Genomic DNA, 26,900 nt, shown 5'->3' with positions numbered 1-26,900 from the left:
GTGGGGTCGGGTGCAGCCAGTGGCCCTTTGTGAGGACCTTGCAGCCTCATCTGAGCACACGGGCTACATCAGCTTTGGTTTCCCTCTCTCTTTTTTTTTTTTTAATATTTTATTTCTTTACATATTTATTTAAGAGAGAGAGAGCACAAGCAGGGGGAGGAGCAGAAGGAGAGGAAGAAGCAGACTCTCCACCAAGCAGGGAGCCTGATACAGGGCTCAATTCCAGGACTCTGGGATCATGAGCTGCTCTGAAGGCAGATGTTCAACTAACTAAGCCACCCAGCTGCCCCTCAGCTTTGGTTTCTGATGAGTAGAAGATGGGACTCGAGAGTCTCCTTGGGCAGCTTGGGGGCTGTGAGATCCAGTCATGCAGAGACCAGTGGAAACAGGAAGCAGAGAGCCCAGAGCAGAGACACAGGGAACGGGGAGAGCCCGTGATGGCCATGTCCTTCTTCTTTGCATCTCTCCTCCCCGTCACAAGCCCAGCAGCCCAATGGATAAGGACTTCCAAGTGTTAGAACAGAAAGAGCACCTGCAACCTCTCTCCACCATTTCCAGAGGCTTCAGAAGTAAAGGATGTATCTCCAGGTTAAAGGCAGGTAATCAGCAGAGTCAAACTGAGATCCACTCCTCCCAATACAGAGTCCAGAGCCTTCCTTTGGGAATGTTTTGTTGGATGAAACCATGAATTCTGTGTCTTTGAAAATTCTCTGTGGAAGCTAGTGTTGTTCTCTGAACTGGGAGCCAACTTCAACTGACCTTTGTCCTTGAGGCAAAGACCTGGTCCACGGGCCCAGGTCAGGTACATAAACGGAGAGCAGGCCCTAGCCCTCGTTCTTTAAAGTGGGAAATCTTTTGTCCTGCTACAGACCTGTCAGAGTCCTGGAGATCTGGATGCACCCAGCTCACCACATAGCATGCAATGGATCAGGACATGGAGGTATGGAAGCAAATATTCCAGGAATTAATTCAGGAAGTGAAGCCATGGCACAAATGGACCCTGAGAGTAGACAAAGACCTTCTTCCCAACAGCCTGAACCTGGGATGGTCACAGTACCAGCAGTGGGGCTTTGCCAGGTGAGTGGGGAATGGGATGGTACATATTCCAGAAATTTCTTGTTTATTTGTTACCGTGTATACCTGCTTCTTTTCTTGTTCTATTCCATGTTTGCAAATTGAAGACCACAGGAAGTGAGATGCTCATCATCCAAGAAGCTTTAGCTTCAGTAAAAGTTTTTTTTTCCTTATGACAGGGAACCCCAAACAGCAGGACTCGGCACTGGGTGTGGGCTGCATGGGGCTGAGGGAGAGCAGTGAGGAAGAGGGAGGGGAGGAGCTGCAGGAGAGCTGGGTTAGCAAAGTTCCCTGCCTATGCTCCTGGCCTCAGAGGACCTGAAGCTCACTGTGGTGCCCAAGAGGGAGAGGTCCCGTAGGCTGAGGAGTTCCCTTCAGGATAGGGCAGAGGATAGGGTAGTTGAGCAACGTGCAGCAATCTTGCCCCCTCCACTCTGGGCTGATGGACCCTTTTAAAGTAAGACCCTTGGAAGTCATCCAAAGCTTTACCTTTTTTTCCAGGTGGAAAAGCAAAGCTCCAAAGGTTAGGGAGTGGGGCTGCCCCACCATCACACCCCGCACAGAGGGTGGGGACCTGAGACTCTCCTGGGACTGGGGTAGGGGCTTGGTGCCTGCCCACTGCCCTCTTCTCTGGAGGAGGATTTGGGCAGAGGAAGCAGAGTTTTCCTCTCCTTGTGGTGGCACCAGGAGCTTCCAAGTAAAATCTCAGCTCATTTGTGTGTGTATGTGTGTGTGTGTGTGTGTGAGAGAGAGAGAGAGAGAGAGAGAGAGAGAGAGAACCTTGAACTCTGAGATGGCACATGAACAGAGCCACATGACCTAGAGGGAAGGCTGGGGATGGCAGCCCAGGAGGGCAGAGCCCAGGCCCCTGTGCACCACTGACTCTGAATGACCCCAGGAAGGTCATCTCACTTATGGGGTCACAGCCTCTTGGCCTCTTCCCTTCATGTCATGGCCATACTCACCCTGTCCAGTGCAGCCAGGATCAAGAGACAAGAAGGAAACCTTGACTGGCTCATTCTTCCCAGCCCCTTCCAATTCACCCTCCCAGTTTAAGCTAGGCTTGCCTGCTCTAACAGATACACCTCAGAATATCAGTGATTTGACCTAACACGTCATCCCCAGATCACTGAAGCAGAGGAAGAGGAACTGGAGGGTTTTCCAAGAGCTTCTGTGTCAGACTTGGAAATAGCACATGTCACTGCCCACATGCCATTGGGCAACCAGTCATATTGCCCAACCTCACTGCGAGGGGGCTGGGAAGCAGACGGGAGTGCATGGATAATTTGATGAGCATGAAATGTCCCTGCTGTACTATAGCTTCTGCCTCTCCCATAATTCCTGTCCTGAGTGCAACCATATGCTTGCCTGCCTTCTTGCCCTCTCTTCATCTATCCTGACATGTATTTGTCCAAATATATGGGATAAGGAAAACGGCCCTCTTCCCTGCACAGATGAAGTGTCATTCTCTTGTACCCTGAGGCCAGGTACACACAGAATATGAAGCTTTCCAGAATATGAATATGAATTGGGCTGGAGGAGGGGCAAAAGGAGAGAGAGCGGGGCACTGTGATCTCCCCATAATACTGGCAGATGGGGGTCCCCTGGGCAACAAGGCAGAGCAATGATTTTTCTAGGACACTAGACCCTCCCTGATCTGTGGGTCTACAACTTACTCTCTCAGTCTGTTTGGGCGACTATAAAATAAGATGAGATGAGATACGATAAGATTAAAAATAAAATAAAAGAACACCAGACTGGGCAGCTTATACACAGCAGAAATGTATTGCTTACAGTTCTAGAGACTGGAAGTCCAAGATTAGGGGGCCAGCTGGTCTGGTGAGAGCCCTCTTGTGGGTGGTGAACTTCTCGTGTATCCTCACATGGTGGAAGGAGCTAGGAGCTCTATGGGATCTCTTTGTTTAAAAGCACTAATCGCATTCACATAGGCCCCACCCTCATGACCTAATCACATCCCAGTGGCCTTCTAGCATCATCACCTCTCGGGGTTAGGATTCCAACATGTGAATTTGAGGGAGACACAAACATTCAGACAGTAGCCCTTCACAACATCCCTTGTACCATCGTGGATTTCAGTTTGGGGCTCTCGGGCTGACTTAATGGCTGCTGTTGCACCTATAGCCTCTGACCCACTTCAGTCTACATTTGAAGAACTCCTGGTTTGGAGTCAGGAGACTGGAGATCCAGTCCTACTCCTTTTTTTTTTTTTTTTTTTTTGTTAGAAAGAAAAGTAAAAGCCAAACTTTATTGTTGCTTTTTACCATTTGGTAACATTTTTACACACAGGCTTCAATCTTCAGAATACCCTGGATTCAGTAGAAAAACCTTTTAAATGAAGTTTTGTACAATAGAAACTTCTCAGCAGTCAAAATTTAGACTGTAAAAAAATACATGCAAAACATACTTTTCTGAAAACACTTAACTTTGAACAAAGCACCGAACTACACAAATGCAGAATGAAAACAGCATTTCAACTCCACCAAAAGTAGTCATCATAAAAGGCGTAAAAGTCACCTAACTTCACTAGGCACTGTTCACTTTTTAAAGAGGAGACAATAAAAAATATTGTCCACAAACAAAATCCCAACTTTAGGGTAGGTTTCAGAAAGTCTTCATCCTCATGCTTTAATAGTGATGAGGTGAGTATGATCGAGATCTAGAACGCGATCTGTATCCTCCACGACTATAGTAAGGAGAAGGTGACCGCCTTCTGTAAATACGATCCCTATCTTGAGCAGTTCTCCATCCTCCTCCTCCTCCACCACCTCCTCTGTATGATCTGCTATAGTAGTCACGATCATCATAGCCTCGATCCTATCCTCTGTCACAGTAATCCTGACGGTGTGAGCTGCCATAGGTAGGTCTCCCCATGTAAATTTCTGGTGTTGGGTTATGTGATCTTTTTGTTATAGAGAAATCAACTCTGATCCTACGTCCATCAAGCTCCATTCCATTGGCACGCTCTTTTGCTTCCCTGGCATCGTCTACATTTTCAAAATATACAAAGGCAAATCCTCTGGAACGCCTAGATTGCTGGTCATATACAATAGACACGTCAGCAATGGGGCCATATTTAGAGAACACTTCTCTTAGATCTCTTTCTGTAGTGTACAAGCTCAATCCAAATACTCCACAACAGCAGTTGGGGTCGGGATTTGCCCGATTCCCAACATGACACCTGCGAGTAGACATGGGAGAGTGACTGTGGCTCTGCCGTCTTCCATAATCTCGACTGTAAGACCTGCTATGGGATCGTCTATGGGAGCGGGACCCAGATCTTGATCTTGTATGATGCCTTTGAGAACTTCTCCTGGATCTAGACCTGGATTCAGGTCTGGACCTGGACTTTGATCTGGAACGCCTGGAATCTTCCTTGGAGCGAGACCTTGCAGGGGTATGCCTTATAGATTTCCCAGATCCATGAGCACTTCCACTTCTGGAAGCAGAGCAGGATTCCCACTCGCTGTAGTTCTGCTCGCCGCTGTCGCTCATGACTCCTAGATGCTGTCGCCGCTCGACGGGCTTCAATCGAAGCTGCCAACCTCTAGCGCCTTCTGTATAGAGGCTCCACCGCAGCCTCACAGAACGCATGGGCTCCAGAGCCGCAGAGTACCCAAGTGCCCCGCACCGCCTCCGCACGGGCTCTAAGTCTCCAGTCCTACTCCTGACACCCACAGAGTTTCTGCATATGATAGGCTCCAGAGTGTGTGTCATCTGTAGCAATGTCGTGTCAGACTTAGAAAGTCTCTTCCAGCCCCAACAGCTTGTGATCTGCTTTTTTTTTTCCAAAAATTTTTATTTATTTATTCATGAGAGACACAGAGAGAGAGGCAGAGACATAGGCAGAGGGAGAAGCAGGCTTCTCTCAGGGACCCCAGTGTGAGACTAGATCCCAGGATCCCAGGATCATGACCTGAGCCAGAGACATATGCTCAACCACTGTGCCACCCAAGTGCCCCATGATCCGCTATCTTTGTGACAGGACATGTTGGTGGCACAGTAGAGACAGGAGAAAGGGGCTCGCTAATTTCTCCCCCAACTAACCTTGATCCCAGTCAAGTCGCATCTCTGTGTCCTTGGGTTCCCCTTCCTCCCTGTGGCCCAGCCCACAACCTGGCCACTCCGGGGCAAGCTGAGGTTCTTGTCTTTTGTCCTTGCAGGTTCCAATGCTCCTTGTGCTCTCGAAGTTGGGCCTCTGCTCAAGTGCATGTCCTTTTCCACATGCACAAGAGTGAGGGGAAGCCCAGCGGCGAAGTGAAGATGAGAGTCTTTGCCCAGAGATGTCGGAACTGCGATCAGTCTCCATTTGAGTTTCCCGAGTTCACAAAAGAGAACATCTCAAGGATCCTGAACAACCTGGTGTTCCGAATCCTGAAGAAATGCTACAGAGAAAGAGTTAAGTCAATGGAAGAGATTCCCGTGATCAAGGAAACCACTCTTGAAGGGCCACACGACAAGAACAACTGCGAGGCGTGTCTGCAGGGCTATTGTGCTCAGGGTGGGTTACGTGAGGCCATGCAGTCGCCAGTGTCGCTGACACTTCCTGCCATAAGCTCACCTGCTCTTGAGACAAACATTCCCATGCCCTCTCCCATAAGGAGTGGCACCACCATGGACGCCGTGAAGGGGAACGCCGGGGCCGACAAGAGCAAGGCTTTACTCCTACCCTGGGGTTCTGGGCTCACACAGAATGCGATCCTCCCCACCCACTGGAGCCCGAGAGCAAACACCCACTATGGCATGGAGAGGAGAGCCCAGGTCGGCACCTCAAGTGAGGTGCTTTATTCTCACATACCCCAGAATCCCAGGTACAGGAATTTGAATGCTTGCTACTGTTTTCTCCTTCTGATCATTGTAGTGGTGGTTATCGTAGAAACCGTTCAGTGGACCTTAACATGATGCCAAGTTCAAAGTCATGCGATATGATCGCACAGATAGGAAATATCCAGAACAGGTACATCCAGAGACAGGAAGTAGACTTGGTAGTGGCCAGGGGCTTCTTCAGCGAAGGGGATTAATCTGTACGGGCCTTTTGGGGGGCCAAGGGTGGGTGGTGATGATGATGATGTCTGGCACAAGACGAAGGGAGGGGTCATACAACACTGGGCATGCAGTAAACGCCATTGAAATCTTCATTTTAATGTGTTTGTTTTCATGTGATTTTTTAATGGTTGGTGTTAATTTCACCTCAATTAAATTTTGTGCGAAAGACACTGAAATTCTGCTCATTCTCTGGAGAACTGAGACCAAAGCCTTTATGCTCACAGAACCACTTGGAAATCTCATGAGACCTGTGGATGTTCTGTCCCCTGAGAAGCTTGCACACACTCTATGACATCAGCCCATGGAGGCACTTGGCGTGGTTTTCATTAGGCTGAAAATCTGGGTCTCGAAGCAGTGTTCTCCACCACAGGGTCCACACAGCTCAGGGCTGCGGCAGGACCATCCGCCCAGGTTGGGGAGATAAGCTTCAAATTCTATTTCATGTTTCTTTGTACTTTACTATTTCTCGCTGCATGGTGTATAATGTAGGTTAGTGTACTAATAGAATGGTGGTGTGATACGATGCGTAATTAAAGAAATATACACCCCTCTGGAATGCACCTCAGTTTCTCATTGACTTTTCACTGACTTTTTCATTTTCAGAACTGAAACTCTATACCCATTAAACAACAACTTGTGTTTTCTCCCTCCTTTGTCCCTACTAACCACCATTCCTCAGGACTACCCTGAGGACCTCATAAAAGTGGAGTCATACGGTATTTGTCCTCCTGCCACTAGTTTATTTCACTTAGCATAAAGTCTTCAAGTTTCATTCATATTGTGGCATGTGATTGGATTTCCTTCCTTTTTAAGGCTGAATAACATTCCATGGTATATATATACCACATTTTGTTTATCCATCTTCAGACATCTGGATGGCATCCACCTCTTGGCTATTGTGAGTAGTGCTGCTAGGAATATGGGTATACCAATAGCTCTTTGAGACCCTGCTTTCAACATACTCAGAAGTGGAACTGCTGGATCATATAGTAATTCTACTTTTAAGTCTTGGAAGATCGGCCATGCTATTTTCCATAGCAATTGCATCATCTTACATTTCCACCAACAGGGACAAGGGTTCCAATTTCTCCATTTCCTCGCCAATAATGATTTTGTTTTGTTTAATTCTTTTATAATAGCTGTACCAAAGGGTGTAAGGTGATATCACACTGTACCTTTGATTTGGATTTCTAGAAAATGCAATTTTCATGATGTATGTTTACTCTTTTAAGGCAATAGCAGAAATAGTATTTGTAGATCTCAGCACAGATAGATGTATTGGGAACACAACAGAAATGCATGGGTAAATTCTTCACAGACTTGCTATTTGTTTTCAAATATTTGGGCATAGTCTGCATATCTATTTGGCAAACGCCAGAAACTTCAAATGTAATAGTGAACAAGATAGTTACAAATACATGCCTAAGGAAAAAGCATGTAAGAGAAACAAGTGTGCCCAGCAGCCTAGAAGTAGCTGGAAGCTGAGTGACCAGTGAAGTAGGGAGGACATGCTGAGTTGTTAATATAAAAAAGGGGTTCTTTTTTTTAAGATTTTATTTATTTATTCATGGGAGACACACACACTCACAGAGAGAGAGAGAAGCAGAGACACAGGCAGAGGGAGAAACAGGCTCCATGCAGGGAGATCGACGCGGGACTCTATCGGGGTCTCCAGGATCATACCCTGGGCTGAAGGTGGCGCTAAATCACTGAGCCACCCAGGCTGCCCCTAAAAAGGGGTTCTTAGTGGAAGGCAAGTCATATAATGTTAAAGATGGAATCAACCTTAGAAATCATCTTCTCCAACTATTTTTTATAGGTGGGTAAAAGCTGAAATGATTTTCCCAAACTTATGCAGTGCGTTAGTAAAAGAGCTAGCCTTGCAATCCTGGATCCCTGAGTCCCAGGGCTGATCAGCTTCATGAGACCTGTGGATGTTCTGTCCCCTGAGAAGCTTGCACAGACTCTATGACATCAGCCCATGGAGGCACTTGGCGTGGTTTTCATTAGGCTGAAAATCTGGGTCTCGAAGCAGTGTTCTCCACCACAGGGTCCACACAGCTCAGGGCTGTGGCAGGACCATCCGCCCAGGTTGGGGAGATAAGCTTCAAATTCTATTTCATGTTTCTTTGTACTTTACTATTTCTCGCTGCATGGTGTATAATGTAAGTTAGTGTACTAATAGAATAGTGGTGTGATACGATGCGTAATTAAAGAAATATACACCCAGGTCTGATCAGCTTCCAGAAGAGATGAGAGTCCCAGGGCTGATCAGCTTCCAGAAGAGATGAGAGTCCCAGGGCTGATCAGCTTCCAGAAGAGATGAGAGTCCCAGGGCTGATCAGCTTCCAGAAGAGATGAGAGTCCCAGGGCTGATCAGCTTCCAGAAGAGATGAGAATGTGCTTACGTGCGTGTGTGCATGTGTGCACTTTTCCACAATAAAGGCAGATTATGGGGAGATGTGAAACATTTGCCAATATCTCCAGACAGACTCTACAGTATTCAAAGAGAGGCAGGGATGGGTGGAATGGGTGGATGTCAATAAGAAAGATAAACTAGAAAATGGAATTTAGATCATTGGGACATTAAGGCAAGTGAAAGTTGAATGATTTGTGAGCTCACTGAAGACTAACCTCAAGAACGTTAATTTTAGGAGCCTGGGTAGCTCAGTGGTTGAGCATATGCCTTCAGCTCAGGTCGTGATCCCTGAGTCCTGGGATCCAGTCCTGCACCGGGCTCTCCACAGGGTGCCTACTTCTCCCTCTACCTATGTCTCTGCCTCTCTCTCTCTGAGTCTCTCATGAATAAATACATAAAATCTTTTAAAAAAATAATTTTTTATAGATTTATTTATTCATGAGAGAGAGAGACAGAGACACAGGCAGAGGGAGAAGCAGGCTCCATGCAGGGAGCTCAATGTGGGACTTGATCCCAGGTCTCCAGGATCACACTCTGGGCCAAAGGCGGTGCTAAACCGCTGAGCCACCCGGGCTGCCCAAGAAATTTAATTTCAAGAAAGAATTGGAAAGTCCTTTAAGATGCCAAGAAATGTTATTACATTATTAAAGTTTCTCTGATAGCACATACTGCTACAGACAAGCTAGGCAAAGTGTTGTCGCTGTGAATCAGGAACAGACCAGCTCTAGGACAAAGGAAATGAGAATCACGTAAACTTACACCCACCACAACACAACACCTCAAAGTACACTTCTTTCCCACTCAGGAGTAGTGAGAGACTCAAGAGACATGTTGAGGAGGGAAGAAAGGGACACAGAGAAGGAAAGGCAGTAATTGATTTCTGGAGTTTATCGTTTGCCATCATCATTAAGTGACCCTAACCTGGTATTTGGCAAGCATGCCTAATGGTCATTCTAGAAAACTTGAGTCAAGAAATGTGTGGGGTCCTTGGTGGTAATTAAAATGCACTACTCGATGATTTTACCTAAGTGTCTTTGCCCCTTAATGTCCAACGTCTGAAAAATGGGTATAATAATAAGTTTTTGGAACCAGAACATTTTTATTCTTGGAATTACATTTTATTCTTTTATTCATATTGCTTTAATGCCCAATCATATATCTCTTTTTAAAAAAAATTTATTGGAGTTCAATTTGCCAACATATAACACCCAGTGCTCATCCGCCAAGTGCCCCCCTCAGTGCCCATCACCCAGTCACCCCAACCCCCCACCCACCTCCCCTTCCACTACCCCTTGTTCATTTCCTAGAGTTAAGTGTCTCTCATGTTTTGTCACCCTCAGTGATATTTCCATTCATTTTCTCTCCTTTCCCTTTATTACCTTTCACTATTTTTTATATTCCCCAAATGAATGAGACCATATAACCAAACATATATCTCGTTATGAAAATTCCTTTTCCAAATTATGAATCAGTTCATATGCAGCACATAAAATTTTCAAATCTCCATATTTCCACTAAGATGCACATTCTACATTATAATCTTGCTCCATTTTTACATTTATTTGAATGAACTAAATAGTATCTCTACAAACATCACATTCAAACACTATAATTGGCACGGAATATTATGTAACATGAGATAATTATGGTGCAATACTTTTCCTTTGTTTATATGTAACACCAACACAAGGTTTTTGCACAAAAGACTGGTTTTATTGAAACAAATTTTACATAAGTTATGGACAATTTGTGTGAAAGCCCCTACTTGCCCCCTTTTAAGATTTACTTCCAATTTGGCTGTATATAATATAGACATAGCATGAAATAAAATGTCAAAATCATTCAAGTAGTACAACCAATAAATTTCAGTTCTATTTTTGAAGAGTTAAAAGAATACAATTGTTTGAGGTTCTAATGAAGTGATTTCTCGTTTTCCTACTCTTTTCATCTCTTAACCTACTTCTCAGTTTGTTTTTAACTTGAGGCAATCCTCCGCTAAAGTATTACCATATGGTTTTAGAATGCTCTGCCTGTTTTGCATCTGTTGAGGATAAAACACTTGAAATTATGATTAAATCTATCAAGACAAAATATAGAGGGTGTCAATAGTGGCAGTTCTGGGGACAGACTATTCCTCAGATAAGAGAAGATAAAAATCACCCTTCATTTCTTTCCAAAAACCCAACTGGCTAGAATTGTGTGTCCAATATGGCAGCCACCTGTGGCAATCTAAATTAATTTTTTTAAGATTTTATTTATTTATTCATGAGAGACACAAAGAGAGAGAGAGGCAGAGACACAGGCAGAGGGAGAAGCAGGCTCCATGCAGGGACCCCGTTGTGGGACTCAATCCTGGAACTTCAGACGCCCTGGGCCGAAGGCAGATGCTAAACTGCTGAGCCACCCAGGGGTCCCCACTAAATTTAAATTTAATTAAAAATCCTTAATTAATTGAGAGTTCTTCAGTAACACCATTGTTCAGTAGTCAAAAAGCACATGTGTCTGGTGGTCACTACATTTGAACAGCACAGATACAGAACATTTACATCACCACAGAAAATTCTATCGGAGGGTACTGAACTAGACCATGTAGGAGCCAATGCATATATGAATATATGTGAATATATGCACTTTTTCCTTCTTAGTCACAAAAGCTACTTGTTAAAGCTTATCTTCAACTCACAATCCTGGAGTTTTTTTAGCCCGAAATAGTGGTATAAAAATAGATATTTGTACAATTTCTCCAAATCATATGGTGTAGTGTAAGTGTTAAAAGCCCTATCATGAATCCCAACTTTGCCAGTATAAAACAGTCTCATGAGTTCCCCATGGACCATAGCATTATGGCCATGGGCAGAGTTCTGTGGTACCTGCCAGGAAGCTTTGCTAGGGGTTCCTCATTAGTATGGACTAGTCATCCCTGCTACCTTGTATGGCCACCTTGGAGGAGTCCCTGAGGGTACTGCCTCTGCTCCCTACTCTACGGTGGGTCCCAGGACCCCCAAGATGCCCACTCAGGACAGGAGGACCACCCATGCAGGCCACATAAGGCTTCCCAGGACCAGTCAGGCCCATGCTACCTCTGCAAGGGCTACCAGTGCACCACCTGCGTGTCCTGTGCCCAATGCATGGGCAGACAATCAGCATTTCTTTCTACCTTCAATACCCAAATTATGCCTGAAGTCTCTCCCAAGACCCTACACTTACAAAATATAATTAAAACATATGAAAATAGCAGTTTGTACTAACCCAAGGACAGCTTTTCTCAGTAAAAGAAATATCTCATTAAAACTCTTTCAAAATAAAATAAAATCTCATTTGACTAGTCCAATATAAATGCTCTTTTTATAACCCCTTTATCCCTGGATTCCTAAAAACAGTGCAATCAGCTTCAGATTTTGGTCTTTGAGTTATAATTTTTTTAGAAAAACACATTTTCTAAAATATTAAATGTGCATTATTTAGATACAAGTGTTTGCAAATGAGCCTTTATATATAAACCAGCTTATCAATTCTCCAGTCAACAGAGGGAAGAATTCACAAATGTGAAATTTGAAAGTCATTTTTCCTAACTATGACTGTGGTTTCTAGACTTTGTCCTTAAGCACAAACCATTATTTCACAATACCAAGATTTACAGCTCCACAGCACAGGGAGATTATGTAGTCTTCTGATGGATGGTATCAAAGCTGAAGGCTAAAAGATACTTTGGTGGTATAACTGGGAACAGATTCTGTAACAAAAGAAACAAATATACTCAACCATTCCCCTTATTACAAAGTGTAGCTACAGGTCATGGTTCGGGTTAACACACAAATCACTACCACTTCCTATGTTAAGTATGGAAATAAATGGATTTACCTATCCCCATTAAGTCAGCTTTCACAAACGTTTAGTCATGCTTTAGAAATATTTAGATCTAAGGCAGAATTATTAACTGTCATTCTTTTGCACTCTTTCTAACAAACTGACATGGGTACATCAGAATCTGGGAAACAGTATGATCCTAAAATAATAAAAATTGACAAAACAGAAATAGACGGCCAAAGACCTGAGACACCAGGTCAGATACCAAGAAGGGAAGATGGTTTATAAGCAAAGTTTGGACTATTCTTAAACCCAGCAAGATCTTAGGAAGTACCCCTTTACTCAGTCTTTCTCTTCCCACTGGTTACTGCCCATTCTCCCTACACAGACAAATTTTGTCAAAGGATGCTGTCTATACTAATGACTCTTTCTCAAGGTGAGGCACCTGGGAACTTGTTAGAACCGCACATTCTAGGCCCTACCCCAGAGCTGGTGAGGCAAAATCTCTGAGGGCAGGGCCTGCAGATAATTCTCAAGGTCACTAACACTTGAGGACCAGCAAAGGGTTTCACTTGCTCATTGTTCTTGAATCACATGAGGCTGGAAGTCCACATGACTCACTAATGCTACCTTTTTTTTTCCCCTACAGCTATGGACTTTGGTCAAAACCAGCTGAATATTGGCGATATCATATGAACAATACAAATATATGAAGGATAGAATTATTATGATTATTTAGAAATAAGTGAACGAATTCAAAAGCTATCATCACTAAAGTTAACCTTACAAAGCAAATTATTCTATCCCTGACCAACAGATCCAAAGCTAAATACCTATTTTCTCTAATTCTTTCTTGCATTTTTAAATAGCTCTAAAATTGTAATTATGAATAAACTATAAAATACAACAATAAAGGTTTCACAAGAGGAAAACTATAAAACCCAAAGATAAACTTTGACAAAATAAACAGTTCTGCCAATCGTTTCATGTTTCACATAAATTTCTCATTTATTTCATACTATTTAAGCATTCAAGATTGGGGATGGCCTAATGGATTGGGGGTAATTGTATAAAGATTTGCTTAACTCAGTTGAAAAAAAAAAAGTTTTAATTTGCCCAATAAATAGTATTTTTCATTCATGTCATGAAATCCCCAAATATCTGAATGTGACCAATCATTCTTAGTCTGTGAGTGGGGAAGGATCAATCTTACAGGCATATTTTCTGAGGGTGACTGAGGTACTCATTTGCAAAGTCCTGGGGGCCAGGGCTACCTCTTCCTAAATCTTCCTGCATGACATCTTTCTACAGGTCCATACCTCACTTACAAAAACAAAAAGAAAAAGAAACAAACAAACAAACAAAAGAACTGGAAAAGAAAAAACTCAGGCATCCATACCCAGGAAGGAGGTGGTAATTAGAACAAAAGGTGACTTAGGCCTTCCTCCAGTGTTTGTGTGCTTGTAGCAGAAGAAAGGACTACTAATCTTCTGGAACACTTTGGAAAGAGCCCCTGGGGAAACTGCTTCCCACCCTTTCCAGGATCCTGTGACCTCTCCGCGTTCCTCTGAATTATCACTACCCTGTGGGAAACCAAAGCTAAAGGATCTAGGTACTAGACTGCCACCTTGTGTTTTCCCTTTTGTGGCTTTTATATAAGCGGCCCTTGATTTATGTAAGAAACAAATTTTTCTAAAGTTGAATTTAAATGGATTTTGTTTTTTGTGTTTTGTTTTTAAGATTTTATTTATTTATTCAGAGAGAGACACACAGAAAGAGAGAGGCAGAGACACAGGCAGAGGGGGAAGCAGGCTCCATGCAGGGAGCCCAATGCGGGACCTGATCCCGGGACTCCAGGATCACGCCCTGGGCCTAAAGCAGGCGCTAAACCACTGAGCCACTCAGGGATGCCTTAAACGGATTTTGAAATGGAATTTTATTTTCCCATTAACTGGGATACTCTTGTCAAGGTCATTTTGTTAAAAATTCACGTACAATTAGTAAGGCAACGTCTTAAGTGTGTTTCCTGGCCTCTCTGTCAAATAGTTGATAATGTATCAAGATTCAAGTACACTAGAAAAGTTGGATATTTTAAAGAAACTATATGTGTGTGTATATAGATATACATATATGTATACATATATAATTTGATATTTTAAAGAAACTATATTAACTATGTATATATGGTACATGGAAAAATAACCAATTAACCTTTTGTCATTGTGACTTATGTCAATAAAAGTGTTGCATGAGTACATGGAATTCCTTATATCTATTTAAAAGAATTTTTTTTAATTTTTTTAAAAGATTTTTAAAATTTATTTATTTGAGAGAAAGAGAGAACAGGAAGAGGGACAAGCAGAAAGGGATAAGCAGACCCTGTGCTGAGCACAGAGCCCAAACACAGGGCTTAACTTTGGACCCTGAGATCATGACCTGAGCCAAAATCAAGAGTTGGACGCTAACCAACTGAGCCACCCAGGCGCCCCCAAAATAACTTTAAATATGATTAACGTACCTCTTTCTTTAAGATCTTCAAGATAGGCTTTCAAAACTTCTTTATCAAAGCATTGACGATCTCTTTCACTTTCCATCACTTCGACATCATCTTGACACTGGGTGTTATCAAGAGGATTGTCCATGAGGCTTACGAATCTATTCAAGAAAATACAAACAATATCACATTTTCGCCTGTGTATTTTTAACCACAGAATTCCTCTCATAAGAAGTCAACCTCCTTGGTACTGAATCCCAAGTTCTTACTTTTCCTTGCAGGTCACAGCAGACCACATAATATTACTAACATGAGCAGAACTGCCCTGTGGAATAATCCAAGAGGATTATGGCATCAGTCCTGCTCACTGCCCTGCTGAGGGAATGAGAGCTTCTTAGCCATAGACGGAGGACAGCGGGCAGGTGGCCATGAAGTGGACACTGACACTCACTCTCCATCAGACCCTTCCACGTTGGATCATGCCTACTATGTTTGGTATTACTCCCAATGAATGATATCAAACTCTAAGATGAAGTGGGGTTCAATTACAAAGGATTCAGTCAGACAAAATCTCTGCACCTGAGAAAATGGAGACTCCTACCAAAAAAAAAAAAAAAAAAAGAAGAAGCTCAAGAAGAAAAACTGAAATGACATTTGATCTCCTGTCTTCACAGTTTTGAAAGACGTGTTGACAGGAAAGGCAGTGTAATTATTTCAATTCAAAATTGGAAATCCCTTGAATCTCTGGCTGCAAGTGTGGGTCCTGCTGGCTTGAGTGGTATCATTCTCATTGGTTTGTGGAAGCTCTCTATACACACGGAAGATAAAGCCTACTTGTCTTATTTTAGTACGTATGTTTCCCAGTTCATTTTCTTTGTAGTTTTAATTAATGTATAAATGCAAGGAAATCTACAATACATCTTTCTTAATATTCAAGACCTCTTTGATAGCCTTTGGGAACACATTTTCATTTTCTTCACATAAAAGAGGTATTTTAGTAGCATTTTTCTAGATTTCTTTTTTAGGTTTTTATATTTTTAGGTTTTTATATTTTTGGTTAATACAATTACTGGCATCATTCTTTCCATTATTCTTCTATAGACTATTTCAAAGAAACTGTTAAGACATAGAGGTCTTAATGTAAATGTATATCTAGTGTTTTCATTAAACTTTTATTAATTCAAAGAGCTTCCATCTGATTCTTTTAGATTTGCAAGTCCTACAGTTGTATCATTTGAGATGACTTTAGTTACCCGCACACAAGTCAGTTCTCCCCTAACCAGAAGTTCCCTTCCTGTCCTTGGTTGTGAACCTGCCACTCCCGCTGCTGAATGTGGAAGGGGTTGGGGGGGCGGTATCCTGCTATCCCTCCCACCAGGGGGCCTTTTCTTATCTGGAAGACATTCCTGAGACAGCCATAGGGGGAAAACCCATTCCAATGGAAGGAGTATGGTGGGTTAGTGGGAAGAAGATGTTATATCCCTGCTCATCTTGTGCTTACACAGGAATGAATTTAATCTCTCCTTTTGTAAGTTATTTTCTCTATATCTGTCTGCTATACATCTTATTGCCAGGAACAGAAGACAAGAAAGATATATGTCAATAGTGAGCATTTACCACTGAAAGAACTGGGTATCCCAAGGAAATCACCCCTTGGGTGGTGGTTTTAGCAAACACCCGGTATTCACGATGGGTCTCTGGACACAGGGATGAAGTGGCTCTCACTAGAACAGCTTCGTGTAAGGGTTTCTGGGGAGGCTTCATGCTGCTGGCTGTGGGTCAAAGTGGTCTCAGAGTAGAGGTAATGGGAGGATCCCAAAGGCTCAAATTCTGGCAGGACATGCTAGCAGGGAGCCAAGGGGACATGCCCTGGAGTCAGCTTCAGGGCAGTGTGAAGCTGGGGCTTTTCAAGTCCACTTCCAAGATAAGAAAGGCTGTTGGATGTCTCATGCCAGATTAGAATCTGTTATCACAGGGAAACAGCAGTTTGGGTGGCTCAGCAGTTGAGCATCTGCCTTTGGCTCAGGTCATGATCCCAGAGTCCTGGGATCGAGTCCCGCATCAGGCTCCGTTCAAGGAGCCTGCTTCTCCCTCTGCCTATGCCTCTGCCTCTCTCTGTGTCTCCCATGAATAAATAAATAAAATCTTTTAAAAAAGAAAAGAATCTATATTGTATTTGCATGGATGGTTTTTCTTAGTTTGGGGTGTTTTACAGGTTCCTTAATGGAAACCAAAGAAGGATAAGAGAACGAGGGAGACATGGGCATGCATTTTGTTGCACTTCAAATAGCAGCAGCATTTGTCCAGAAACCCTCCAAGTTCTACCTCCCCATGTCAAAAATTTCAATATCCTGTAAGAAAGCATCAGAACCTCCATGAACAGGGATCAGATCCTCCAAGTACCAAAACCACATAATCCAGTTCCTGAGACGGCGGGTGCCCAGGCTGCAGGTGCTCTTTACCTTGCGTCTGAATGTCTCTACTGGGATCTACTCACTTTAAAGGTGTGGAAGAGTCACACAGCGCCGTTGGGAGCTCCACTAAATGGTCCCCACTGACGACTAATAAGGTGAGCTTCTTTAAGTTAAGCAAGGCATAAGGAAGATAGGTCAGCTTGTTCTTATACAAGAGAAAGGTCTGCAGTTCTTCTAGCCTAAAAAGAAGTCAAAGGGATCAGATCATAAGGATTAACTTCATAAAAAAGTGAATGGCAAATAAATTTAGGTATGAAATCCCTACATAGTTTATATATGCAACCCTTATGAGAATAAACTGACTTTAAAGTTTAAATAAAACCATGCCAGGTGACCTGATTTGGGGTTTTTTAAGTTTTCATGGACTTAATCACCAATGGAGGACAAATACAGCAGCAGGATAAGCATATTGCACAAGAGACACTAGTCTGGGAGCGGCCGGACAACCAGTACACCTCTCCAAGCATCTGTCACATTCCTTGGGGGGGCAGCAGGGCATGGGAAGGGAACTCTACTGGAGTTGGGCCTAGAATGAACAGATTTGAGCAACAGATTTCCTGGTGTATATCTTGAAAGCACAGAATTCTTCTCCCGTCTGATATTCTAACTTTAAAATGGAAAGAAACCTGCAGAATGAAAAGGAAATGAGCAAAATGAGCTCCAGATAGGTTTTACTTATTTTCCATTTTATTCTAACTCGATGAGCCTCCCCTAGTTTTTCCTTGCATTCATTTGCAAAATCTTGACGGATCTCACAAATATTTCACAAAGTCCCCCTTGTGTTTCAAACTAAAACAATTCCCACTTAGTCTCACAAAGCTGGAAAACACACACATCATAGGTACCAGGAGTAGAAAAAGGTCATATGAAGGACCAGCAGAACTAAGCCAGTTTTGGCTTATGTGTCACGACAGCTTACTTATCATGCTATATCTTTATAAAGTCTGTAGATTCCAGGAGGCCAGATATTTTGTTTCATTCACCATTTTAAATTCCTGGCTTCTCATACAGGAGCCTGATATCATTGGTGGAATGAATGAATGAATAAATGAGTGAATGAATGGATCTTAACATGATTCAGTATAATTTTTTTTTTTTTTTTTTAAGTAAGCTCTATGCTCAACATGGGCTTCAAGTCACTACCCCACGATCAGGAGTTGCATGCTCTACCAATTGAGCCAACCAGGCGGCTCAGTATAATTATTTTTTAAACACAAAATACAAGGATACAATTGGAAAAACCTGACTACTCACATCAGTTTTGTTTGAAAGGTGATGTGTGATAAATCAATAAATGAAACCAGTAAAAATTATTCTCACTGATATTCTAAACATGGAGCAAAACATTCCTCTTCCATCTTTAACACATAGGTAGAAACATGGAGTGGTAGGTTTCTCTTCCAAATATACTACTACACTTTGTTATTTCTGTGGGGTAAAGGAAAGTTAATGATGTCATTCTGTTGAGGACTCAAGTAAATTAACAGTCACCAAGATAATGGAGATGTGTTCAAACGCACATACACACACGTATAACATGTAGGACGAAGACTGGAAACTATCTTATTATATAAAGAACAAAACACATTTCCCAGAAACAATAAGCTCTTGGAAAATTCATTGATTTCAAAGACCATTCGCATGTTATGCATGTTAAAAATGTTAACGGTGTTTAAGGCGTTAGTAACTGATGCAAACACCTCACCTTCAGGATGCGAGTAGCTACCTGTCTATATCTTGGGGCAGGTCATTCAGGCTATTATTGCTCATATCCAACCACTGCAAATTACACATCCTCAGGACACAGATTGGGACACTGGCAAACTTGTTTGCTGAGATATCTACGAACGTAACTTGCTTCAAGTTACTTAACTAGAAAGGAATAACAACATATTCTAATTACTTTTATAAGACAGGGAATCTTCAACTAATAATTTTCAGGGAATATTTCATCCCACAGGCACTTCTAAGAATATATGCAACACAGATCAGTAGAGTATGTATTTTGGGAGCGCTGATGATGTGCTCCATGCTGGGGATGCTACAGTCAACAGCACACAACAGATGCCCTCCAGGAGTTCACACTTTTGAAAATAAGCAACACAATTCTATGTAGCAAGAACTAATGTGAAGAAGTTTTCAACCAGCAGTGCTTGGTAACACAGACCTAAGGGGCTAATGTGCCAATGTCACAGTAGGATAAGGGCCAGGGGTCAGAAAAGATTTCACAGAGAGTGGGGTTTTTGCACTGGGTCCTGCAGTTCCTGGACAGGTAGAAAGATAGGGAAGTGAATTCCAGATGGGGAACAGCATGTACAAAGTCACAGAAGACAAAAAGCGCAAGCCTTAAAAAAATAGAATGACTTAAAGACAGCCACAAGGAGTTCTGGCAAATCTTAAAAAGACTCACATTTGAACTCATAAAAGGACATGGCAAGTAATCAGAAATCTCTACTCTTTATGTCTACATGGTAACTGGATGTGAAGGGAAATATATGTTTTTTATTTTGAGCTCAAATCTATGACAACTGAATAAAGTAGGAAGAGTGTCCCATGTTTGGATTTGTTTTTGTAAGTCAGGTCGTGGTTATGACATACAGAAGGAGCTACCTTTTACTGACTTATTTTCAGAGTCCACAAATAGAATTTGGCCTGCCTCTCAGAATATATTTTCAAGACTGTTATGTAATATGCAATATGGAGCCAGTTGGACCAACAGAAGGAATGACTGAAATATAGAAAAGAAAGAAGCAATAAGCTTAGGTCTCTTTTTACCTTAATATATTACCTCGTTCCATACTGCTGCATTTGCTTTAGTGGCACGCAGGTCAAACTCACCCCCTTGAATAGGCACATTCTAATTTTACTCTTGTTTTGAATTTATAAAAATAAATGTGAAGACAGTAATGTGACAGCAAATAAGTCATCAAAAAAGATGTTTGGGGTGCCCATAAGTCAGTCCAAAGTCTCTGACTGTGTTGCTGGGGTTCTCAGATCAGCTGAAAAATCAAGACTGAATTACCTAGTGTCTCTTATATTTCTTCTTTTTACAATAAATGTAGAAGGTACATTTTTCAGACTGTAAAAGAAAAAGTTCTTTACTTTTTTTTAAAAAAGATTTATTAGAGGAAGAGAGAGAGAGAGAGAGATCACAAGCAGAGGGAGCGGCGGGCAGAGGGAAAAGCAGGGAGCCTGACATGGGGGCTTGATCATGTCCAGGGATCATGACCTGAGCTAAAGGCAGACTCTTAACTGACTGAGCCACCCAAGCACCCCAACTTCTTTCCTTTAAATATCCTCAATATGTTAAGACTTTTGTGAAAATTAAAATAAGGAAAATCATAGTGGCATTAAACTAGCAAGGAGAGCAAGTGCCTAGATATAGTCACTCCTCACTAGCTACTTTCATCAAGGGCAAAATGAAATAAACTCTTTTGAAATGTAGTTATATTTGCTTGAAAATTCCAGTGCTGTCCAGATAAAAATCTGACATTCTGTCAGAGTAAATACAATACTCATTTACACAGAAGTTTCCTTATCTTTACCTTTGTCTCAAAATTCCTGGTAGTTCCCTCCATGAGCCATTCATTCTACTTGCAGTCTGTTTGAATTTGATTTCTGAATTGCATCAATTATTTGTGTGAGAAACATCCTCATGAAGACAGGAGCAACGATATGAGTACATTGAACCCTACTGAACCATACAGTTAAAAATAGTCACAATGGTAAATGTAATATTATGTTTCTAGCCATAAAAAAAAAAAAATTAGGGGCAGCTGGTTGGCTCAGTCAGGTGGCTCAGTGGTTAAGTGTCTGGTTTGGTTCAGGTCATGATCTCGGGGTCCTGGGATTGGGCCCCACATCGGGCTCCTTGCTCAGCAGAAAGTCTGCTTATCCCTCTTCCTCCTCCCTACTGCTCATGTTCTGTCTCTTTCTCTCTCTCAAACAAATAAATAAAATCTTTTAAAAAAAAGTTTTTTTAATGCCAGCATTTGGATATGGCATCCAGGAAAACAGTGCTTTCCTGAGTCTGTAGAGACCAGAACCTGCAGTGCTATGTGCTTCCTTTGGATAAATACAAGGTTAAGATATGACCATGCAGCCCGAGACATGACCATGAAGCCCTTCTTCAGGCTGAGACGTGACCCGGCAGCCTGTCTTCAGCTACATAGTTTGTATGTATCTTGAATAAGCCATAATTTGCACAGGTGGCTGAATTTGTGGCCACTGAGAACCATTCGGGCTTGAATTGGTGAAGATAGTAAAGAGTCAGTGAGCTATTAGAACAGAGCCAACTGGGGAAGTATAACAAGTACAGAGCATTTACAGAATCCCATTCAGAGCAAAGAGCCTAAAAATCTATATCCACAGTACACTTGTTCCCACAGATGTCAATATAGGTTAAGTGAATCAGCAGCACGTGGCCGTTTGCCAGGAAAAAAGAAAACAAATTGTGGCTGCTGAGTGCTGCCTTATATGCCATCTCATGTGGACTAACTGCAAACAGGCAAGACTAAATTTTGAGCAATGATAGAATTATCCTAAAATTGAATTATGGTGAATTGTACACTTATAATAGTTGAATTTGGGAGTATACAAGTTATATCTCAATAAAGGTAGGAGGAGAGAAAGGACAGAGAGGAAAGCCCAGGAGGCTGTTGTTCCAGGCCAGATGATGGACAGCACGGGCTTGGACTAGGGTGTTAGTGGCAAGATGCTGGGTGGTAGTCAGATACAGAACCTATTCTCAAGGGCATTTTCAACAGGACTTAGTTACAGAGTGGATACAGGGCATGGGAACAAGAGAGGTCATGATGACTTGGCTTGCTTCCAGCCTGGATGACCGAGAAAAGACTGAGCCAGTTTCTAAACTGGGGAGGCCTGGAGAATGAGCGGTCTCATGTAGGGAGTCATGGCCCTGGGAGACACCAGGGGCCGATTAAATAAATAAGTTATCGGAGTCATGGCCCTGGGGGACACCTCACCTGGACCACTGTTGGGCATTTCCTGGGGCAACAGCAGAAGCAGCCACTTCCTCCCACCCAGGAATTTCCAGGCAAGGAGAGTAACACCCAATCTAGGGCTATAATCAGCAGCCAGGGCCTTGTCAGCACCACACTAGCAATACTGTCTCCAGTCTGTTCGTGACCAGCAGGATTAGGAGATGGCTATCTTCCTTCAGCATAAGAAGCCTGTTGAGTTTTATTTGCCAACAAACACTCTTCCCTCTCAGCTGCTCCATTTTATCAGAATGTGATTTGAATCATTTCTCCAATGAATACAGATTAAAAGTCACCAATGAATATTGTTTAAATTAATGGGCTTTCAAAATCCTATCTGTAAGATTACTTTGTTTACCTGCCAGTTTTTATGAATATATCAACTTTTTTAAAAAAAACTTTACCTCTTTATTTCCAATTGTTTCCAATTTATTGTGCCACTATGGATAAATAAGTCTGGATCTGCATTACAGACAAGAGGCATCATATACTGAATAGGAATTAAATAAAAATATCTCGTATGAAAACAGGATGTTTTGCCTAGTTTTGTTTGTTTTTGATAGCTTTTCTGAACTGAACTTACACTCAGCTCCTGGCCTAGTGTAAGAACATTATAAAAGATCTTCTAATTGCTGGTATAGGGCGATTAAAGTGTCAAGAAAATATAACATAATAAAGATGGATTTCACCTTGTAAAATATCTCCCCTGCATTATGGATCATCCCATGTCATAAACCAAATAGAAGTAAATCATAGTGCAAATATAATTGCTTTCTTACTTCAAAGGGGAGCTCGGTTAATTCTAGGTTTCCAGAACAGTCCAATCTCTCTAGATTTTCACAGTCCCCCAGTTCTGGAGGAATGCTCCTCAGATGGTTGAAACTCACATTGAGCTCTTTCAGGTTCTTCAAACAACCTGTCATCAGAACAAATGAACATCCGTGGGGGAAGATCCCTTAAGGTTTTTTAACAACAAACATGAAACAAAGATATAAAACATTTTTATAAATGATGATGGGGAAGGCATGAAACATAATTTTGTATTTGTTTTTTAAGCACCTTATTAAATGTCAACTTGTCTTTTAGCCTGAGCATGTCAGTCTTTGATCAAAGAATTTTTTGCTTACTCTCTGGTAAGCAAAATCCTTCATGGAACTACTGGCAACCCCCAGACCTTTGCCCCTAACACTCCAAGAGAAAGAAGCAGCAATGGTCATTGTAGTCTTCATTTTAAGGTACTGCAGCTGAACAGAAAAATGATGGAGAATTTTAAAATGTTGATCAAAAGGACATAATAGGTGAAACTTATACAGGAATAAGTGGTTGTATTTTATGTTAACTGTGAACATGTCATTGCATGCTTAACTTTCTAAAACTAAAAGAAAATATGGGTGCAAGCTGGTGTAGCCCCTCTGGAAAACAGTGTGGAGGTTTCTCAAGAAGTTAAAAATAGAGCTACCCTACAACCCAGCAATTGCACTACTGGGTATTTACTCCATGACACAGAGGTAGTGAAATGATGGACACCTGCACCCCCATGTTCATAGCAGCAATGTCCACAGTAGCCAAACCGTGGAAGGGGCCACAATGTCCTTCGACAGATGAGTGGATAAAGGAGATGTGGCATATATATGCAATGGGATATTACTCAGCCATCAGAAAGGGGAATACCTACCATTTACATTTGTGGATGGAACTGGAGGGTGTTCTGCTGAGTGAAATAAGTTAATCGGAGAAAGACAATCATCATATGGTTTCACTCATGTGAGGAATATAAGAAATAGTGAAAGGGGCTGTAAGGGAAGGGAGGGGAAACTGGGGAAAAATTAGAGAGGAAGACAAACCATGAGAGACTCCTAATTCTGGGAAACAAACAAAGGGTTGCAGAAGGGGTGGTGGGTGGAGGGATGGGGTAACTGGGTGACTGGCGCTAAGGAAGGCATGTGATGGAATGAGAACTGGGTGTTACACTATATGTTGGCAAATTGAAGTTAAATTTTTTAAAACAGAAAAGAAAAAGTTCTGGAACACGGCATTGCTCGCTCATGGGATTTCTAGCTTCTGAGCCATTGGCAAATGTCTGTGCTGAGTTCTGCAGGTGGGATGGTGACATCACCGCCCTGAGCAAGGTGCAGCTCTGGGACCACAGGAAACACCCCAGCCCAGCAGCGACCTGGGCCAGGAGGGGAAGGAAGCGCCAGGCCACCACCTGTCCACCACCTGCTGGCTTGCCAGACGAGAACACGGGAGGCTCCCACTGGGGAACATACCAATTTCAGCTGGAAGTCGGGAGATTTGGTTTTTTGGCAGATCCAGAATTCTCATCGCTTGAAACAGCTCAATATAGGTAGGAATGTTTTGAATCAGGGTATTACTGATGTGCCATTCTTTCAGGTGTGTCTGCTCCTTCAAGGAATCGGGGAGCTCCTACAATAGAATGAATTACATCAGCCACAGCTGGTTCCCCAAGGTGTCGGAGCCCTAGCTGAGTGGCGGTGTGCACAAAGCCAAGTACAACCGGGCATTAACATAAAAGACAGGAGGCGAGAGGGCACAGGTAAGAGGATTAGGCCTTACCTTAGCCAGCTCTACAGTCACTCCACGAAGCCACTTTCAGATTCTGCGATTGCCCTTGATTTCACAATAGCAGATTAGCCCAATTTCAAAACAGCTGTGAATTCACGATATTAAGATCAAATGCCCCAGTGCACACAACCAGGCTCACACCCACAGCCACGACATATATTATTTACAACGCACTACTTTATTTTTATTTTATTTTTGTTTTTTTTACAATGCACTACTTTAACACTTTCTGAAAACAAAATCTGTCCATGCACTAGATTTTAAAATCTGTGCTACATGTCCCTTCCCAGGTAGCTGCTTGATAGAGATCTAATATTTGCCGTGCCACATTTCTCAATGTTTTTATGAGTCAGTCATATGAAAGCACCAGAAAGACAGCGAAGAGACCGGAATTCTGGGCCAGGCTCTGCCTTTTTCCAGGTACACCACCACCCTGCACCTTCATTTGTGAAGTGACAGAGGAACTGGGCAGAACCAAGGCCTCTCCCAGCTCGAGGGCTCTGGGATACAATTGTAAAGGTGCTGAGAAGTGCTTCTCAATGTAGGTTCTCCAGGTGGGCTGGGTAACCCCTATGGGGTAAGTGCTTAGGGCAGGACCATGTTTGACGATGGCAGATGAGAATGACTTACCAGCGGTACTTAATTAGAAATCCCGAAGAGTACCCACTGATCTCAATGATAGGGATGCAGGAGAAATATGACTAGAGGTTGTACAGTAATCATCTCTCCCTGTTTCAGAGGGCTGTGTGGCTAACAAGTCAGGGTCATAGAATATCGGCTCATTCAGAACCCACAACAGCCCACAGAGGGAGCCAAGGCAGGCATTAGCACCATTTTACTGGGGAGGAGATAAAATATATGAAAGTGGAGTAAACTACCCCCAGATCACATGGTCAATAAAGGTCTGCCCCACAATCACCCCTCAAAAATTTAGACTCCCAGCCCAGAGTCACTTCAGCCATAAGTTGAAGGGATAAAGAGATGGAGGGCAGGTTGCAGAGAACCCTGTCCCCCAGAAAGGGACCAGAGTCCCCATTTGCTTGCTCATGACATGCTCAGGTGCTGCTTCCACCACCAGAAAATGTCAGACGCTTCTCCAAGCAAAGCAGCAGGCCAGGGGCAGTGGGAGCAGGAGCCACCTGTAAACACCTGAGGCAAGAAACGGGGACTTCTTTGTCCTGGCCTCAGAATCTCAGGAGGAAAAGTAGCTAAAGGGTTTGTCACCACCCACTGGGGGATGTTAGGTGAAAGGCTCGGTTCATTTTAAAAAGGGTGGGGGGAGCAGCCTGGCTGGCCTGGCAGTTTAGCGCCACCTTCACCACCTGATCCTGGAGAGCCAGGACGTCGGGATCCCTGCATGGAGCCTGCTTCTCCCTCTGCCTGTGTCTCTGCCTCTCTTTCTCTGTCTCTCATGAATAAATAAATAAAATCTTTAAAAAAAAAAAAAAAAGGTAAAGGATGATTTTAAACGTCTGGGGGAGAGACTGCAGAAATACCCATTTTAAAGGCTGTGCCATCCTGGGCTGTCCCAGCCCCTGCCTGCCAGCCTCGGAGGGATCCGAGGGGATCCCACTGCCCTTCTCAGGACACAGAGCCCAGCCCTGCTCTGCCGGGAACAAGGGGGACAAGAACTCGGTTCAGAGCAGGCAATTGGCTCCTCCCCATCCAAGGGAAAGCTCTCTAGAGGCAGCAGCACTCTTTGGGGCAAAGCCGAGGCCTAACAATGCCTTGAGATCAGCGCATCGGGCATCCCCTTGCCACACTCACCGTCCACTGCTCCCCCGAAAGTTCAAACACAAACGGACTGCTCTGTTTGTCTCTCTCCTTGGAAAGCGAGCTCTGCCTGGTGAGGGAGTTCCTTTCGATCTTTTCCAGAAGCCTCACGCTGGTGTCTACGAAGCCATTCTTGCAGTAGGCAGCCTGGGGGATGCCTTTCCTCCTGCACTCGGCCACGAAGTTCCACTCCTCCTTTATCCTAAAGG

General features: G+C 43.0%; 2 protein-coding genes and 1 pseudogene across 2 annotated transcripts in view; 1 reads left to right on the top strand and 2 right to left on the bottom strand.

The window, feature by feature from the left end:
• The first annotated feature begins 789 nt into the window (after positions 1 to 789).
• On the top strand, positions 790 to 6,228 carry RTP3 (receptor transporter protein 3). The gene is made up of 2 exons (XM_025989842.2): positions 790 to 1,077; positions 5,256 to 6,228. Exons 1-2 carry the CDS (start codon positions 923 to 925, stop codon positions 5,992 to 5,994), a joined length of 894 nt encoding a protein of 297 aa, XP_025845627.1. The 5' UTR covers positions 790 to 922; the 3' UTR covers positions 5,995 to 6,228.
• Positions 3,605 to 4,701, bottom strand: LOC112913256 (transformer-2 protein homolog beta pseudogene; annotated as a pseudogene).
• Positions 6,229 to 10,248: 4,020 nt separating the features above from the next.
• Positions 10,249 to 26,900, bottom strand: part of LRRC2 (leucine rich repeat containing 2) — a 37,451-nt gene continuing 20,799 nt past the window's right edge. The window contains exons 3-9 of the mRNA XM_025989841.2: positions 26,686 to 26,893; positions 24,603 to 24,759; positions 23,112 to 23,248; positions 19,059 to 19,204; positions 17,356 to 17,511; positions 14,883 to 15,019; positions 10,249 to 12,290 (exon numbers count right to left, since the gene is read on the bottom strand). Coding sequence (XP_025845626.1) covers positions 12,241 to 12,290; positions 14,883 to 15,019; positions 17,356 to 17,511; positions 19,059 to 19,204; positions 23,112 to 23,248; positions 24,603 to 24,759; positions 26,686 to 26,893 — 991 coding nt within the window. The 3' untranslated portion in view covers positions 10,249 to 12,240. The remainder of the gene's footprint in view (positions 12,291 to 14,882; positions 15,020 to 17,355; positions 17,512 to 19,058; positions 19,205 to 23,111; positions 23,249 to 24,602; positions 24,760 to 26,685; positions 26,894 to 26,900) is intronic.

The sequence above is a fragment of the Vulpes vulpes genome, chromosome 9 (assembly GCF_048418805.1).
Source record: "Vulpes vulpes isolate BD-2025 chromosome 9, VulVul3, whole genome shotgun sequence".
NCBI classification, from domain to species: Eukaryota; Metazoa; Chordata; class Mammalia; order Carnivora; family Canidae; genus Vulpes; species Vulpes vulpes.
The sequence above is the reverse complement of the archived record's forward strand: the minus strand, read 5'-3'. Positions and strand labels throughout refer to the sequence as shown.

Coding starts and splice junctions, on each gene's coding strand:
- RTP3 (XM_025989842.2), top strand. CDS start 923: ATGGATCAGGACATGGAGGTATGGAAGCAAATATTCCAGGAATTAATT. Junction 1,078..5,255: donor CAGCAGTGGGGCTTTGCCAG/GTGAGTGGGGAA, acceptor TTGTCCTTGCAG/GTTCCAATGCTCCTTGTGCT.